This window comes from Gopherus evgoodei, chromosome 3 (assembly GCF_007399415.2).
Source record: "Gopherus evgoodei ecotype Sinaloan lineage chromosome 3, rGopEvg1_v1.p, whole genome shotgun sequence".
Lineage (NCBI taxonomy): Eukaryota > Metazoa > Chordata > Testudines > Testudinidae > Gopherus > Gopherus evgoodei.
In genome coordinates, this window is record NC_044324.1 from 217,258,546 (window position 1) to 217,275,494 (window position 16,949).

The 16,949-nt window shown below is 47.0% G+C and overlaps 1 protein-coding gene across 2 annotated transcripts in view; it reads left to right on the forward strand.

The window, feature by feature from the left end:
- The first annotated feature begins 425 nt into the window (after positions 1 to 425).
- The window catches only part of LOC115649253 (beta-soluble NSF attachment protein), a 42,022-nt gene continuing 25,498 nt past the window's right edge, over positions 426 to 16,949 (forward strand). Inside the window, exon 1 of one of the 2 annotated variants that reach the window (XM_030558057.1) lies at positions 426 to 556. In XM_030558057.1, coding sequence (XP_030413917.1) covers positions 459 to 556 — 98 coding nt within the window. In that variant the 5' untranslated portion in view covers positions 426 to 458. Of the gene's footprint in view, positions 557 to 6,584; positions 6,712 to 16,949 lie in introns of those variants that run through there. The other variant, XM_030558058.1, reaches the window with a different exon arrangement.

Genomic DNA, 16,949 nt, shown 5'->3' on the forward strand with positions numbered 1-16,949 from the left:
ATTGACACAATCACACTGACCCCATTGTGTGTGCGCACACACTGACATCATCACACAGACACAGTTACACACACAGGGACGCGCAGTATCACGCACAGACATAATCACACACACACACTCTGAGACAATCACAGGCTGACACGATTATACACCCCTCCCCCTAACACCATCACACACAGACCGTCACAAATGCACACAGTCATACACGCACGTTGTTACACGTGCACTCACACTACACTGGCACCATCACACACAGTCATATGCTCAATGACAGTCTCTCTCACACACACACACACACACACACACACCCATCCCCCTTAGCCGCTGGTCCCGCGCCCCCCCCCCCGACTACATCTCCCGACACCGCTCGGCTCGGCTCGGCTCGGCTCTCCCCTCCCCCGCCGTGCGGAGCGGGGCGGCGGCAGGCCGGGCGCGCGCATCCCCTCAGAGCCGCCGCCATGGACAGCAGCGGCAAGGAGCGCGAGGCCGTGCAGCTCATGGCCGAGGCCGAGAAGCGGGTCAAGTCCTCGCACTCCTTCCTCAGGGGCCTCTTCGGGTGAGCGGGGCGGCGGGTCTGCAGGCCGGGGCCCGGGGTCTCTCTCTGTCCCGCGCGTGTGGCTGAGGGGGCGGTGGGACGTGCGCGGGAGGGCCGTGTGGTGACAGGTGTGATCGCTGGGCTCGGGCGGCTCGTGCACAGACATGAGAGAGGCGTATGGCTCGTGTGTGTGGTACAATATTTACGTGCACACCCACACGCCTCATTCACAATCGTCTGTATTGGTGCCCTCCTAGAGCTGCCTCGCTAATACTTGTGTACCTTGTTCCTGGGTGCAGCCTGGTAATCCACAGTCGGCTGTATTCCTGCCACCCTAGAGGTGCCTCTCCAATTGTGCCCTGTTCCTGGGTGCAGCCTGGTAATTCACAGTCGGCTGTATTCCTGCCACCCTGGCGGTGCCTCTCCAATTGTGCCCTGTTCCTGGGTGCAGCCTGGTAATTCACAGTCGGCTGTATTCCTGCCACCCTGGCAGTGCCTCTCCAATTGTACCCTGTTCCTGGGTGCAGCCTGGTAATTCACAGTCGGCTGTGTTCCTGTCACCCTGGCGGTGCCTCTCCAGATGTGCCCTGTTCCTGGGTGCAGTCTGGTAATTCACAGTCGGCTGTATTCCTGCCACCCTGGCGGTGCCTCTCCAGTTGTGCCCTGTTCCTGGGTGCACCCTGGTAATCCACAGTCGGCTGTATTCCTGCCACCCTGGCGGTGCCTCTCCAATTGTGCCCTGTTCCTGGGTGCCACCTGGTAATCCACAGTCGGCTGTATTCCTGCCACCCTAGAGGTGCCTCTCCAATTGTGCCCTGTTCCTGGGTGCAGCCTGGTAATTCACAGTCGGCTGTATTCCTGCCACCCTGGCAGTGCCTCTCCAATTGTGCCCTGTTCCTGGGTGCAGCCTGGTAATTCACAGTCGGCTGTATTCCTGCCACCCTGGCGGTGCCTCTCCAATTGTGCCCTGTTCCTGGGTGCAGCCTGGTAATTCACAGTCGGCTGTATTCCTGCCACCCTGGCAGTGCCTCTCCAATTGTACCCTGTTCCTGGGTGCAGCCTGGTAATTCACAGTCGGCTGTGTTCCTGTCACCCTGGCGGTGCCTCTCCAGATGTGCCCTGTTCCTGGGTGCAGTCTGGTAATTCACAGTCGGCTGTATTCCTGCCACCCTGGCGGTGCCTCTCCAGTTGTGCCCTGTTCCTGGGTGCACCCTGGTAATCCACAGTCGGCTGTATTCCTGCCACCCTGGCGGTGCCTCTCCAATTGTGCCCTGTTCCTGGGTGCCACCTGGTAATCCACAGTCGGCTGTATTCCTGCCACCCTAGAGGTGCCTCTCCAATTGTGCCCTGTTCCTGGGTGCAGCCTGGTAATTCACAGTCGGCTGTATTCCTGCCACCTGGCAGTGCCTCTCCAGATGTGCCCTGTTCCTGGGTGCAGCCTGGTAATTCACAGTCGGCTGTATTCCTGCCACCCTGGCAGTGCCTCTCCAATTGTGCCCTGTTCCTGGGTGCAGCCTGGTAATTCACAGTCGGCTGTATTCCTGCCACCCTAGAGGTGCCTCTCCAATTGTGCCCTGTTCCTGGGTGCCACCTGGTAATTCACAGTCGGCTGTATTCCTGCCACCCTGGCAGTGCCTCTCCAATTGTGCCCTGTTCCTGGGTGCAGCCTGGTAATCCACAGTCGGCTGTATTCCTGCCACCCTGGCAGTGCCTCTCCAATTGTGCCCTGTTCCTGGGTGCAGCCTGGTAATTCACAGTCGGCTGTATTCCTGCCACCTGGCAGTGCCTCTCCAGATGTGCCCTGTTCCTGGGTGCAGCCTGGTAATTCACAGTCGGCTGTATTCCTGCCACCCTGGCGGTGCCTCTCCAATTGTGCCCTGTTCCTGGGTGCAGCCTGGTAATTCACAGTCGGCTGTATTCCTGCCACCCTAGAGGTGCCTCTCCAATTGTGCCCTGTTCCTGGGTGCCACCTGGTAATTCACAGTCGGCTGTATTCCTGCCACCCTGGCAGTGCCTCTCCAATTGTGCCCTGTTCCTGGGTGCAGCCTGGTAATCCACAGTCGGCTGTATTCCTGCCACCCTGGCAGTGCCTCTCCAATTGTGCCCTGTTCCTGGGTGCAGCCTGGTAATTCACAGTCGGCTGTGTTCCTGTCACCCTGGCGGTGCCTCTCCAGATGTGCCCTGTTCCTGGGTGCAGCCTGGTAATTCACAGTCGGCTGTATTCCTGCCACCCTGGCGGTGCCTCTCCAGTTGTGCCCTGTTCCTGGGTGCACCCTGGTAATCCACAGTCGGCTGTATTCCTGCCACCCTGGCGGTGCCTCTCCAATTGTGCCCTGTTCCTGGGTGCCACCTGGTAATCCACAGTTGGCTGTATTCCTGCCACCCTAGAGGTGCCTCTCCAATTGTGCCCTGTTCCTGGGTGCAGCCTGGTAATTCACAGTCGGCTGTATTCCTGCCACCTGGCAGTGCCTCTCCAGATGTGCCCTGTTCCTGGGTGCAGCCTGGTAATTCACAGTCGGCTGTATTCCTGCCACCCTGGCAGTGCCTCTCCAATTGTGCCCTGTTCCTGGGTGCAGCCTGGTAATTCACAGTCGGCTGTATTCCTGCCACCCTAGAGGTGCCTCTCCAATTGTGCCCTGTTCCTGGGTGCCACCTGGTAATTCACAGTCGGCTGTATTCCTGCCACCCTGGCAGTGCCTCTCCAATTGTGCCCTGTTCCTGGGTGCAGCCTGGTAATCCACAGTCGGCTGTATTCCTGCCACCCTGGCAGTGCCTCTCCAATTGTGCCCTGTTCCTGGGTGCAGCCTGGTAATTCACAGTCGGCTGTGTTCCTGCCACCCTGGCGGTGCCTCTCCAATTGTGCCCTGTTCCTGGGTGCCACCTGGTAATTCACAGTCGGCTGTATTCCTGCCACCCTAGAGGTGCCTCTCCAATTGTGCCCTGTTCCTGGGTGCCACCTGGTAATTCACAGTCGGCTGTATTCCTGCCACCCTGGCAGTGCCTCTCCAATTGTGCCCTGTTCCTGGGTGCAGCCTGGTAATCCACAGTCGGCTGTATTCCTGCCACCCTGGCAGTGCCTCTCCAATTGTGCCCTGTTCCTGGGTGCCACCTGGTAATTCACAGTCGGCTGTATTCCTGCCACTCTAGAGGTGCCTCTCCAGTTGTGCCCTGTTCCTGGGTGCAGCCTGGTAATTCACAGTCGGCTGTATTCCTGCCACCCTGGCGGTGCCTCTCCAGTTGTGCCCTGTTCCTGGGTGCAGCCTGGTAATCCACAGTCGGCTGTATTCCTGCCACCTGGCAGTGCCTCTCCAGATGTGCCCTGTTCCTGGGTGCAGCCTGGTAATCCACAGTCGGCTGTATTCCTGCCACCTGGCAGTGCCTCTCCAGATGTGCCCTGTTCCTGGGTGCAGCCTGGTAATCCACAGTCGGCTGTATTCCTGCCACCCTGGCGGTGCCTCTCCAGATGTGCCCTGTTCCTGGGTGCAGCCTGGTAATCCACAGTCGGCTGTATTCCTGCCACCCTGGCAGTGCCTCTCCAATTGTGCCTTGTTCCTGGGTGCAGCCTGGTAATCCACAGTCGGCTGTATTCCTGCCACCTAGCAGTGCATCTCCAATTGTGCCCTGTTCCTGGGTGCAGCCTGGTAATTCACAGTCGGCTGTATTCCTGCCATCCTGGCGGTGCCTCTCCAATTGTGCCCTGTTCCTGGGTGCAGCCTGGTAATCCACAGTCGGCTGTATTCCTGCCACCCTGGCGGTGCCTCTCCAGTTGTGCCCTGTTCCTGGGTGCAGCCTGGTAATCCACAGTCGGCTGTATTCCTGCCACCTGGCAGTGCCTCTCCAATTGTGCCCTGTTCCTGGGTGCCACCTGGTAATTCACAGTCGGCTGTATTCCTGCCACCCTGGCGGTGCCTCTCCAATTGTGCCCTGTTCCTGGGTGCAGCCTGGTAATTCACAGTCGACTGTATTCCTGCCACCCTGGCGGTGCCTCTCCAATTGTGCCCTGTTCCTGGGTGCAGCGTGGTAATTCACAGTCGACTGTATTCCTGCCACTCTAGAGGTGCCTCTCCAATTGTGCCCTGTTCCCGGGTACACTCTGGTAATTCACAGTCGGCTGTATTCCTGCCACCCTGGCGGTGCCTCTCCAGTTGTCCCCTGTTCCTGGGTGCACCCTGGTAATTCACATTCGACTGTATTCCTACTACCATAAAGGTGCCTCTCCAATTGTGCCCTGTTTCTGGGTACACTCTGGTAATTCACAGTTGGCTGTATTCCTGCCACCCTAGAAGTATTGATCTATAACATAAGGATGCCCATGGTGTTCTTACGCAGATGGTACACAGGAAAATCCCTCTAACTTCCCTCCCAGGCCTGCCATCAGGAAAAAGCTTCCTTCTCTCTGCTGTGTTGCTGCTGGGAGGGAAGAGAGGAGAACAAAACGTTGCCTTTAGTTCCTGGTTCCCTGGCTTTATCTGTATAATTTCCCCTCATCGCCTGTATGTTGTTCTGCCTTGTACGGATGCAAAAGTTCCAGTGCACTCTAAATGATGACAGTGTGTTTCAAAGCCGGGCATGGAATCGGATCACTGAGCACTCTGCAGTGATTAAAGCTTTTGATGGGTGAGATGGGGTTGTGGGGAAACATCCTGCATTTACTCCTCTTTCTCTTTCTGTCCAAGTTGTTGCTTAACAGACATCATTTATGTAAGAAACCACTATAGTGATTAGTTGCTTCTGAAGGAAGTAGCATTTTTAGCCCGTAATCCATCTTCTGTACAATGAAGAGACTCGCTTTTGATAATCCTCTAGTGGCAGTGGAGGCGGCTGCTCTGCGTTATTGGGGCTTTACAATGGAGAATGATGATTTCTCCTCTTCTGCCCTTCTAATATCACCATTTAATCTGCTACGCAGCAGCTAATGCATCATTACATTCATAATAATAACTCCTGATTTTTAGCCAGTACTTTAAAGATATTTTATGTGTGTCTGTCAATTTTCTAATGTCTCTCCTTTCTGGAGAGACATAATCTGATGCTGAAATTGTCATATTTCTAGAATAAAAGTTGGCATGGTTTGTAAACAATATTGATCCAAGATCAGTTAATTACCTAGCAAGAATCTAATCCCATTAGGCTATTAGTTCAAATGTATGATTCTGGTATCCCTCCTACAGAAAGCTAAGGGGATTGGAGCCAGATTGCTGCTACTGCTGTGATGGAGGTCTCTTTAATGTTATGAAATGAGTCTGTTATTTAAGAAACAAGGAGTTGAATGTTAATTTCTCTCTTTCATGGAGGAAAAATATTCTCTGCTGAGAGCAGTGCTGAAGGCCTGCTCTAGTAGGTTGGAACAAAAATAATGCTTCATTTTAGCATATCCTTATAGAATGTTAATCCCCTAAATTAAATATAATTTTTTCTGCACTGAGCAAGATTTAACTCTTAATGTGTTTAGTGTGAGATCATGGTACAAGGCAAGGCCTTTAGTGAGTTTTTTTGCCTCGTTTCTTTAATAAATTATTTTATGGGCTGTATTAGTCAAATGCAGTAACCTACTTTAAAATTAACATGTACATTGATTCCAACAGCTTGAGTCTTGCCATTGTAAGGACTAGTTTGTATGCAGAGTTTCACTGGTTAAACCTGAGGTGTGATTTCTATATGGATTTTTATTAACCTGGTGCAAAAAGAGCTTATTTTGGTTTAGCTTAATTCTGTTAGGAACGGGTTGAAGCTGAACTGAAATAAGTAACTCTTAAATCAAAATAAGAATGTCCAAACAGGGGTTTGCACCATTTTACTAAATCAGCTAAAACACTGAAACCTTGTATGTAGACAAGGTAGACACGGCCTAAGTATTTGTTTATTTGGCCTCTCAATAAAGCAAATACCATGTGAGGAATTTTACTCAAGGTTTGGAGTTTAAATATTGTGTGTGTCTATTTTTCATCAGTCTACAGACTAACAGAGTAAAGTCCTTACCAGTAACATATCTATTTTGTGCTTTAAAAGGGCCAGTCTCACAAAGCTTACAATAGTTATGACCATATCAGCTGGGAGGAAGAATTTAATCCGAAAAATATGAATGGTAATTGTTCAAGAACGCGTAACTAGATGCCTCAAAACCCACAACTGAGGAAGAAAGTTGTATTGATTAAAAAACTGATCTGGTTTAGAGGGTAAGTGAAGGCCGCAGTATATAGCAAATGGAAGAAAGGGGAAGTTGATGATAATATAAATCTGAACCTAGGAATTGTAGAAAATTGGTAAAGGAAACAAAGGGATTCAGGAAGGAATCTGTGGCATCAGAGTTAAGGACAATAAGGAGGAGGTTTTTTAAACTGTTAGGAACAAACCAAATCCTAACAGTGGTAGTGGTTGGAAATGGTACTAGTTGGAAATGGTAGAAATATAAATAATAAAGCAGAAATGGTAAAAGTTCAATAAATATTTCTGTTCTGTATTTGGGGAGTAAAATAAATAATGAAGTCATATCATATGATGTTGATAACAGTCTTTCCATTCCTCTAGTATCTCCGGAGGGTGTTAAACAGCAACTACTAAACTCCGACATTTTAAAATCAGCAGGTCCAGATAACTTGCATCCAAGAGTTTTAAAAGAGCTTGCTGGACTATTAATTTTGATTTTTCACTATGTCTTGGAACACGAAGGAAGTTCTACAAGACTGAGAGAAAGCTAATATTGCGCTGATATTTAAAAAGGGTGAGTGGGATGACAGGTAATTAGGCCTATTAGTCTGACACCGATGCTGGGGAAGATAATAGAGTGGCTGATATGGGATTCAGCTAATACAAAATTAAAGAAAGGTGATATAATTAATGCCAATAGACACTGATGTATGAAAAATAGATCCTGTCATGCTAACTTGATATGTTTTTTGATGAGATTAAAGATTTGGTTAATTAATGTAATAGTGTTAATGTAATGTACTTAGACTTCTGTAAGGTGTTTGACTTGATACCAAATGACATTTTGATTAAAAAATAAACTAGAATGATATAAAATTAACACGGCACACATTAAAAGGATTAAATGCTGGCTAAGTGATAAATCTCAAAATTTAATTATAAGTGGGGAATCATTGAATGGGTCAGTTTCTAGGAGGGTCCTGGGAGGGATCGGTACTTGGCCTTATGCTATTTAACTTTTTTATCAATGACCTAGAAGAAAGCATAGCATCATCATTGATAAAGTTTGCAGGTGACACACAAATTGGGGGAGTGGTAAATAGTCAAGGGGACAGGTCCCTGATACAGAGCAATCTGGGTTACTTGCTAAACTGGGCGCAAGCAAACAATATGCATTTGAATACAACTACATGTAAATGTATATAGATCTATGAACAGAGACATACACAGAGGATGGGGATTCTAGGTTTTATTCCTGGGGGAATTCTGCACCATGTGCGTGCATAATTAATGTGCCGCACATAATTTTTTCCCCCGCAGAAAATAACTTCTGTGGGAAAGTTGCTACAGTTATGCTTTTTGGCCACCAGGGACTACTGTGGCACTAGAACAGAGCAGAGGCTCCGGGGCGAGCCCCAGCTGAGGCTACCTTCTTCACAGTGTGGGTGGGGCCAGGTCAGGAGACAAAGGATATGAAAAGACAGACAGTGTGGGGCACATGGAGCTGCTAGGGGGTCACATACTGGGGTTCATAAGGGCTAGTGGGGAGGACAGATGGGCAAGGGCTGAATGGGAGTGGAGGCGCAGGGCCACATTGGGATGGGAGAGGGAGTGCTGGGAGATATGATGGGAGAGGATGGCTGAGTGGGAGCACAGAGAGACATGGGGAGGGGGGAGGAGGCTGCCTGACAGGGTGGAGGGCCACATGGGGACAGGAGAAGGGGATGCAGGGCCACGTGGGGGTGGCTGAGTGGGGGTGTACGGCCACATGAGGATGGGGGGGAGTGGTTGTATGAGTGGGGAAGGAGGGACACATGGGGACAGGGGTAGATATTCCTGAATAAATGGGTCTGCATGGGAGAGGTTCCCTAACAATCCTTCCCCACCCACACAAAAAACCTGTTCTACACTTTTTCCGCCCACTCCTATCAACCCTTCAGGTTCATACCCAGGTTTCTTCCTAGCAGTTAGTTCCCTCTCCCTTAGAACCTCCATTACTCCTGATTCCACCAAGTCTTTGTACTTCTGAAGGGGTTCAGAAAATGCTTTTCTGTATCATAGTTTAAATGAATTATTACTCAGAGTTCTATATTAATTTACCTTGTAAGGAATCTATTTGTCAAAAAACAGTTCCTGAATATTTTTTGTTGTCTGTAATGTTACAGACATACTTGCTGACAGATATTTTGAAATAAATTACCAAAATAATTGAAACTGTTGTGATTATATTATTTATTTTGACAAATAAAACAGCAGATTTTTGCAGAATATTAAAAACAATTTTGGTGCAGAAATCTGCTCAGAGTAATTCTTGGAAGTGGTGATTCTGAAAAAGATTTTGGGAATCATAGTGGATAAACTGCTGACCACGAGCTCCCAATGCAATGCTGTGGCCAAAAGGGCTAATGTGATCGTTTGATGCACAAACAACAAATCTTGAGTGGAGTTAAGAAGTTATTTTGCCTCTGCATTTGGCTCTGATGTGACTGCTGCTGGAATACTGTGTCCAGTTCTGGTGACCACAGTTCAAGTAGGAAGGTGATAAATTGGAGAGGAGTCAGAGAAGAGCCACGAGAATGATTGATTAAAAGATTAGAAAACTTGCCTTTATAGTGATAGACTTAAGGAGCTCAATCTGTTTATTTTAGGAAGGTGAAGGGATGACTTGGTCATAGTCTATAAATACCTATATGGGGAACAGATATTTGACATTGGTTCTTCAGTCTAACAGAGAAAGGTACAACATGATCCAATGGTGGGAAGTCGAAACTAGACAAAGTCAGAATAGAAATAAGGCATACATTTTTAACAGTGAGAGGAATTAACCATTGGGACAATGGAGCAAGGGTCATGGTGAATTCTCTATCGTGGGCAATTTAAAATCGAGACTGGATATTTTTTCTAAAAGATCTGCTCTAGGAATTATTCTGGGAAAGTTCTATGTTCTGTGTTATACAGGAGGCCAGACTAGATGATCACATTGATCCCTTCTGGCCTTGTTGAATCTGTGCTTGTTGATCTTACGAGATACCTTGGCTTAAAACTTTGTCTATATTTTAATTTTTTTTAAATGACTCTGTATACTGTGTGCATCAGCAAGTAAGGTTTTTTTTTGTTTGTTTGTTTTTTTACTTTTGTGCTCCTTGAAGAGAAGGCATTTACCTGTCCCTTATACTGTCTGCAGCAATATCCCTGTTTTTCTGTCCTTTCTTTCTCCTTTCCTCTCACTCTGCTCCCTGCCGCCCCAAATGTTATTACATTTCAGTTATTTATAAACTGCAAGAGAGGGTTTCTAAAAAAGAAAAGTTAAAGGAAAAGTGGAAGTCTTTATGGAGCAACATTCTTTCTCCAGTGCAGTTGCCATTTTAGGGCCTGATCTTGCCTTCCCTTATGCACACAAGTAGGCCTGCTAAAGGTAATTGGAACTACGTGTATAAGTAAAGGAATCCTAGAAATGTGGAGCTGGAAGGGGCATTGAGAAGTCATCAAATACAGCCCTTTGCGCTGAGGTAGGATCACGTAAACCTAGTCCTGAACTGGCCCTGACAGATGTCTGGTCAGCCTGGTCTTAAAAGTCTCCAATGATGGGGATTCCACAGCCTTCCTTGGAAGCCTATTCCAAAACATAACAGCCCACATAGTTAGAAAGTTTTTCCTCATATCTGATCTAAATCTCCCTTGCATTAGATTAAGCACATTACTTCTTGTCCTACCTTCAGTGGACGTGGAGTGAACAACTGATCACCATCCTCTTTATAATAACCCTTAACATATTGGAAGATGTGTCAGCTCCCCCTTCAATTGTCTTTTCTCAAAACTAAACTGTAGGGCCTGATCCAAAGCCCACTGAAGTTGGCGGGCTGTGATGCAGTGGGGTGGGAGGGTTGAGTTCAATAAGGATTGGATCAGTCCCAGAGTCTGGAAAATATTTTTACGTACCAAGAACAGACTGTCAAAATAGCAACGTTTTTTGTATGAAGCCTTATTCTGTGAAAGGGTCAATTTATTTCAGCAAGAGATAATATAAGAGGGTCTTATTTATTCAAGATACGAATTGTGTTGAGAAATCTTCTTTTCCAGTTGACTGGGGCCCCAGTCCTGTAATTGGATCCTTGTGGGGTTAAGGATCTGTGTGTGGATTCAGTTGCAGGGTCTGAACCCATTCCTTTGGCCGTATGTCACTGGTGACAGTTAAACAAATGCCTTTCTGAAGAGCACTACTAGTCATAAGAAAAATCTTAATGACTGTCTTTCTCCGAGCTGTGTAAATATTTTGGCCTTCAACCCTTTTCCTTGGGTCTTGCTTCACTACGTGTCTCTAGTGAACCACAACCGCTTTACGTCAAGTTTATTTTTCACTTTTAATCCTTCTACAGGTTTCAGAGTGGTAGCCGTGTTAGTCTGTATGAGAAAAAAGGAGGAGGAGTACTTGTGGCACCTTGGAGACTAATACATTTATTTGGGCATAAGCTTTCGTGGGCTAAAACCCACTTCATCGGATGCATGGAGTGGAAAATAAAGTAGGAAAATGTATATGCAGAGAACATGAAAAAATTGTTGTTGCCATACCAATTATAATGAGACTAATCAATTAAGGCTATTATCAGCAGGAGGAAAAAAAACTTTTGTAGTGATAGTCAGGATGGCCCATTTCCAACAGTTGACAAGAAGATGTGAGTAACAGAGGGGAAAATATTAGCATGGGGAAATAGTTTTAGTTTGTGTAATGATCCATCCACTCCCAATCTTTGTTCAAGCCTAATTTAATGGTGTCCAGTTTGCAAATTAATTCCAATTCAGCAGTCTCTCTTTGGAGTCTGTTTTTGAAGTTTTTTTTTTGTTGGAGTATTGCGACTTTTAGGTCTGTAATCGAGTGACCAGGGAGGTTGAAGTGTTCTCTGACTGGTTTTTGAATGTTATAATTCTTGACGTCTGATTTGTATCCATTAATTCTTTTGCATATAGTCTGTCTGGTTTGGCCAGTGTACATGGCAGAGGAGCATTGCTGGCACACGATGGCATATATCACACTGGTAGATGTGCAGGTGAACGAGCCTCTGATGGTGTGGCTGATATAATTAGGTCCTATGATGGTGTCCCTTGAATAGATATGTGGACAGAGTTGGCAACTGGTATTGTTGCAAGGCTAGGTTCCTGGGTTAGTGTGTTTTGTTGTGTGGTTGCTGGTGAGTATTTGCTTCAGGTTGGGGGTGCTGTCTGTAAGCGAGGATTGGCCTATCTCCCAAGATCTCCAAGAGTGAGGGATCGTCCTTCAGGATAGGTTATAGATCCTTGATTATGCGCCGGAGAGGTTTTAGTTGTGGGCTGAAGGTGATGGCTAGTGGCGTTCTCTCACTTTCTTTGTTGGGTCTGTTCTGGAGTAGGTGACTTCTGGGTATTCTTCTGGCTCTGTCAGTCTGTTTCTTCACTTCAGCAGGTGACTATTGTAGTTTTGAGAATGGTTGATAGAGATCTTGTAGGTGTTTGTCTGTCTGAGGGGTTGGAGCAAATGCAGTTGTATCTTAGAGCTTTGCTGTAGACAATGGATTGTGTGATGTGGTCTGGGTGAAAGCTGGGGCCATTTAGGTAAGTATAGCGGTCAGTAGGTTTTTGGTATAGGGTGGTGTTTATGTGACCATCACTTATGAGCACTGTAGTGTCCAGAAAGTGGATCTCTTGTGTGGACTGGTCGAGGCTGAGGTTGATAGTGGGATGAAAATTGTTGAAATCATGGTGGAATTCCTCAAGGGCTTCTTTTCCATGGGTCCAGATGATGAAGATGTCATCAATGTAGCGCAAGTGGAGTAGGGGCATTAGGGGACGAGAGCTGAGGAAGCGTTGTTCTAAGTCAGCCAGTAATTGTTTAAGAAGCAAAAGACTTGATGATGAAATCCTGGCCCCACTGAAGTAAATGGCAGTTTTAAGCCCAGTGTGTTTAAGGCTTATAAAGAGGAAAATAGTCCACAGTAGCTTATGGGGCCATAGAAGCACTAATTTATATTTGTATTATTCAAATCAAGAATCTAGCTAGAGTGAACAAAGCATATAGATAGGAATTAGTATTAACTAGTGGCATGACATTTTCATTCAAGATGGTTGCCTTTCATCATCTATTTTCTCATTGAGCTTGCATGCCAAAAACAACAGTGTAACTAACATGGGCAATGGAGAGTGGTGGCATGGCCTAGCTGCCCCCGATTACATGCCCGTGGAGTCTGCGTGGGTGTGTAATCGCGGCAGCTAATCTGGGCTACCATTTTCTGCTGCCTGTGCTACTGCAGCTACAGTACTATTTATTGTGTGCTAGTGTGAGTGTGTCTGCTTGAGCTGGGAACCATACCTCCAGTTCCAAGTGTAGATGCAGTCATAGTTACAGTCCTATACTAGTGAAGATGACACAGCTTGCTACACATACAGAGGTGTCGACTCCGTGGATGCTTCAGGGCTGGAGCACCCATGGGGAACAAGTAGTGGGTGCTCAGCATCCACTGGCAGCCCTGCGAGTCAGTGCTGCCCCCTTCCCCCAGCACATCCTGCCTACCCGCGGCCCTGCCACTCGGCTCTTCCCTTCCCTCCAAGAGCCTCCTGCCTGCCACAATCAGCTGTTCCACAGCATACTGGGGGGAAGGGGAGGAACGGAGGCAGGAAGAGGCAAGGGAAGGAGGCGGAAAGTGGTGGGGTGGGGCTGGGAAGGGGCGGGGTTGAGGCTTGGGGGAAGGGGTGGGGTGGGGGCAGGGCCTGGGGCAGAGTGAGGGCGGGAAGAGGCAAGGTGGGGGTGGAGTGGGGGCAGGGCCTGGGGCAGAGTAGGGGTCGAACACCCCCCGGGATCTGAGTAAGCTGTTGTCTATGTACACATTTATATATAAAGTTAGCGTAAATCTATGTAAAACTCTTTTTCTGTTAAACAGTTATTCTTTAAAAAGCACAGTTCTATATATTTTACATGAAACTTGCACTGCCAGTTAAAAAAATGGATTTACTGATGATTATTTTCATTTGATACTATCCCTTAAAAGAAAATATTGAGATACAGAAATTAAGATTTAAAAAGTCCATGAGTCAGAGTCAGTATTGTGATGAAATATGCGTTATTTATACTTGATGAGAATAATATGCATGTGTGTATTATGTGGGCAGTGTAAGAATGATGATATCTATATTAATTTCCCTGTTTTTAAGTGCTTAAGTTTCGTAAATAATGTAGGAGGTAATTACAGTGTTGTCATTTAGAAACTTAAATGGTTTAACTATTATTATTATTATTATTATTTTTTAGTTTTGGTAGTTATTTTGTTGCATCTTTCTGCTTGTGTTGCTCAATGCGTAGAGGTATTTGTCCAAGCAGGGCTAATTTTTTTCCATCACTTTTCTCCTACAACCCCATTGAGTTAAGGAAGAACATGGCCCATATTAAATAGGAAATGTTCCCCCGGAATAGACATTTTGGTCCAAATTATTTTCTTTATTCCAGATTCACATACGTTTTATTCGCACAATCATCATTTTACTTCACAAGACTTATTACGGAGGGAATGGGTAGCCACCTCTATATTTAGGTTTCCTGGATTTGCACTGGTGCAGATGAGAAAAGAATATGATCCTTTGTGTTTCTTTCTGTTAAACCTTTTCAACATATCAGTCTTGTCTACACAGAGATGACAATTCATATTTAGATGCTGCCATTGTAATAAAAATACCACAAACTAATCATGGAGTAGAAAAGGGAATGCCAAAGATATGGCTTATCAGAAATTGAGTGTTTGTTAACTAGTTGGACATGTCTGTTTAATAATAGTATGCACTTACAAAGAGCTTTTATTCTTTGAGATAGTAAGGTTCACATATCTGCTAATGAGGCTTCAGCCTTCCTGTAGCTTTGGGGGAAGAATTCAGACACACAATTTTCCTTTTCTCCAGCATAGTAAAATCCTGCAGATAGGTAGGGAGTGAAAACGATTTAGTCTAACATATAACTGAGATTGAAATGGTTATACATTACTACTTCCTGATTTACTAAATCACTGTAGCTTGCAAAGTTATCCTCCTGAAACAGTGCCCGGAGAGGCTTGCACATAATTTCTGAAGTATCTTGTGAGGGAATGCATGAAGATCCAGGGGGCCACCTTGAAGATATTTTTCTTAAGGGTAAGCATGTGTACGTTTTCTTCATCTAAGGGTCTCAGAGTGCTTTTTGAACACCAAATAATTTAACTTTCCAGCACCTTCATACCCAACTTACTTAAGTGTCATATGCATTTTACAAATGGGTAAACTGAGACAAAGTCACTTGTATGACTTCATCCAGGAGGTGACACTGAGCCAATGGCATAGCTGCAGATAGAGGTCACAGTTCCACAAGGTACATAAGACCATACCTAGCTTTAAGTGTGTGAGTTGCCCTGTTGAAGCTTAATTTGGGGCCTGAAGTCTTGGCTCGCAGCCCTCTAAAGTAAACCAATGTCCCTTAAATTGTCCTTAGAATTTAGGGAACCATAATCTACTTCCAGTCTTTACACAAAGCTCACATTGGTGTTTGACGGGTCTGGTCTTTAGTGTTAGCAAAGTAAAAGATAATATTGAAAACAATTGGCGTAATGATACTGGAAATCTAACACTTGATTTAATTATAGCTTGTGCTACAATAGCTACACCAGTGAAGTGTACTTCAGACTTGTCTTTATTTTCTATTTGCTTACTCTTAATTTTTGAGTTCACAGGAGGCCAGGTTATATGGGCATTTTAAGCATTCAGTGTCAGATAGCTGCGTGTAGGTTTCAGAACCAGATCTGCATTAATAATTAGCAAGCTTCACGGCATAAAATACTTATTATGATAAACGCTACTGGAACATTGATTTCACAGTTTGGAACGTCCATTAGTCCTTTGTCTGGCTTGCTTGGATTCTTTCCTTGGGGAATATCTTGTGCATTTCACAGTTGCCAATTTGAGTGGGAGTTAGACTGAGTTTCACTTTTAGAGTTTATATTTCAGTGCTTGGTCTTCTGTGAAGGTGCAGAACTTCCTCTTCTGTTTGGGATTTTTTTCTTTCCCTCTTATTCCCCTCCCACACCCAAAGTTAGAACAGGCGAATGTCCTTAACACACTGAGAAAAAGACTAGAATTATCCATACAACGTCTGACAAGATTCTCTATAAAATGTAGTGACCATGACCAGTCAGTTTTAAAACATGATTCTAAATGAGGCTGTAGCAGTTCTTGGAGGCTTTGGGAAACTCTTTGTAACTTTAGTGCTTATAACAGAGGTGGGCCACATCTGGCCCGTGGGACCATCCTGCCTGGCCCTTGAGTTCTCGGCCGGGGAGGCTAGCCTCCGTTGTCCCCCCTCCCCTGCAGCCATGCCACTGCGTGGGCAGCGCTGTGGGCAGCGGCGTTGCGCTCTCCTGCCAAGTAGAACGGCAGTGTGTCTGGCTCTGGCAAGGCGGCACGGCTGTAAGACATGCTGTTCTGAGCGGCATGCTAAGTGGGCCGGGGCTGGGGGGTTAGATAAGGGGCGGGGGGCATCGGGGGCAGTCAGGGGACAGGGAGCGGGAGGGTTGGATTGGGTGGAGATTCTGGGGGGGGGTGTCCGGGAATGGGGAGTGGGGGCATTGGATAAATGTGGGAGTCCCGGGGGGCTGTCAGGGGGTGGGGGTGTGGATAGGGGGTCAGGGGATGGGGAACAGCGGGGGTTGGATAGGCGTGGGGTCCTGGGGGGCCTGTCAAAGGGCTGGGGTGTGGATGGGGTCAGAGCAGTCAGGGGACTGGGAGCAGGGGAGTTGGATATGGGGTGGGGTCCCGGGAGGGGACGGTTAGGGGACAAGGAGTGGGGGTGGTTGGATGGCTCAGGGGCTCTGAGGCGGGCAGTCTGGGGCTGGGAAGTGGGAGGGGGCGGGAGCCAGGCTGTTTGGGGAGGCACAGCCTTCCCTACCCGGCCCCCCATGCAGTTTTGCAACCCCAATGTAGCCCTCAGGCCAAAAAGTGCCCACTACAGCTTATAAGGATATAGAAGAAGGTTGTGAGAGATCGGTGCTGAGCTGTAGGTAGTGCTGCTGATCAGAGCGCTTTGTTAATCACTCCAGTAAGAGAAAGTAGGCGGGGGGGAGTGGGGTGGGGCATCTGCAGTCTGGTGAGCTGACAAGAACATTTGCAGTCACTGGATTATGCTTTAAAGGCTGAATCCTGGCTTTACCTCTGACTTTCCTTCCCACCCCCCCAGTCACTATCCCATCACACCTGCTCCCTCTCTTCTAGTCAGCTGGGCTATGTG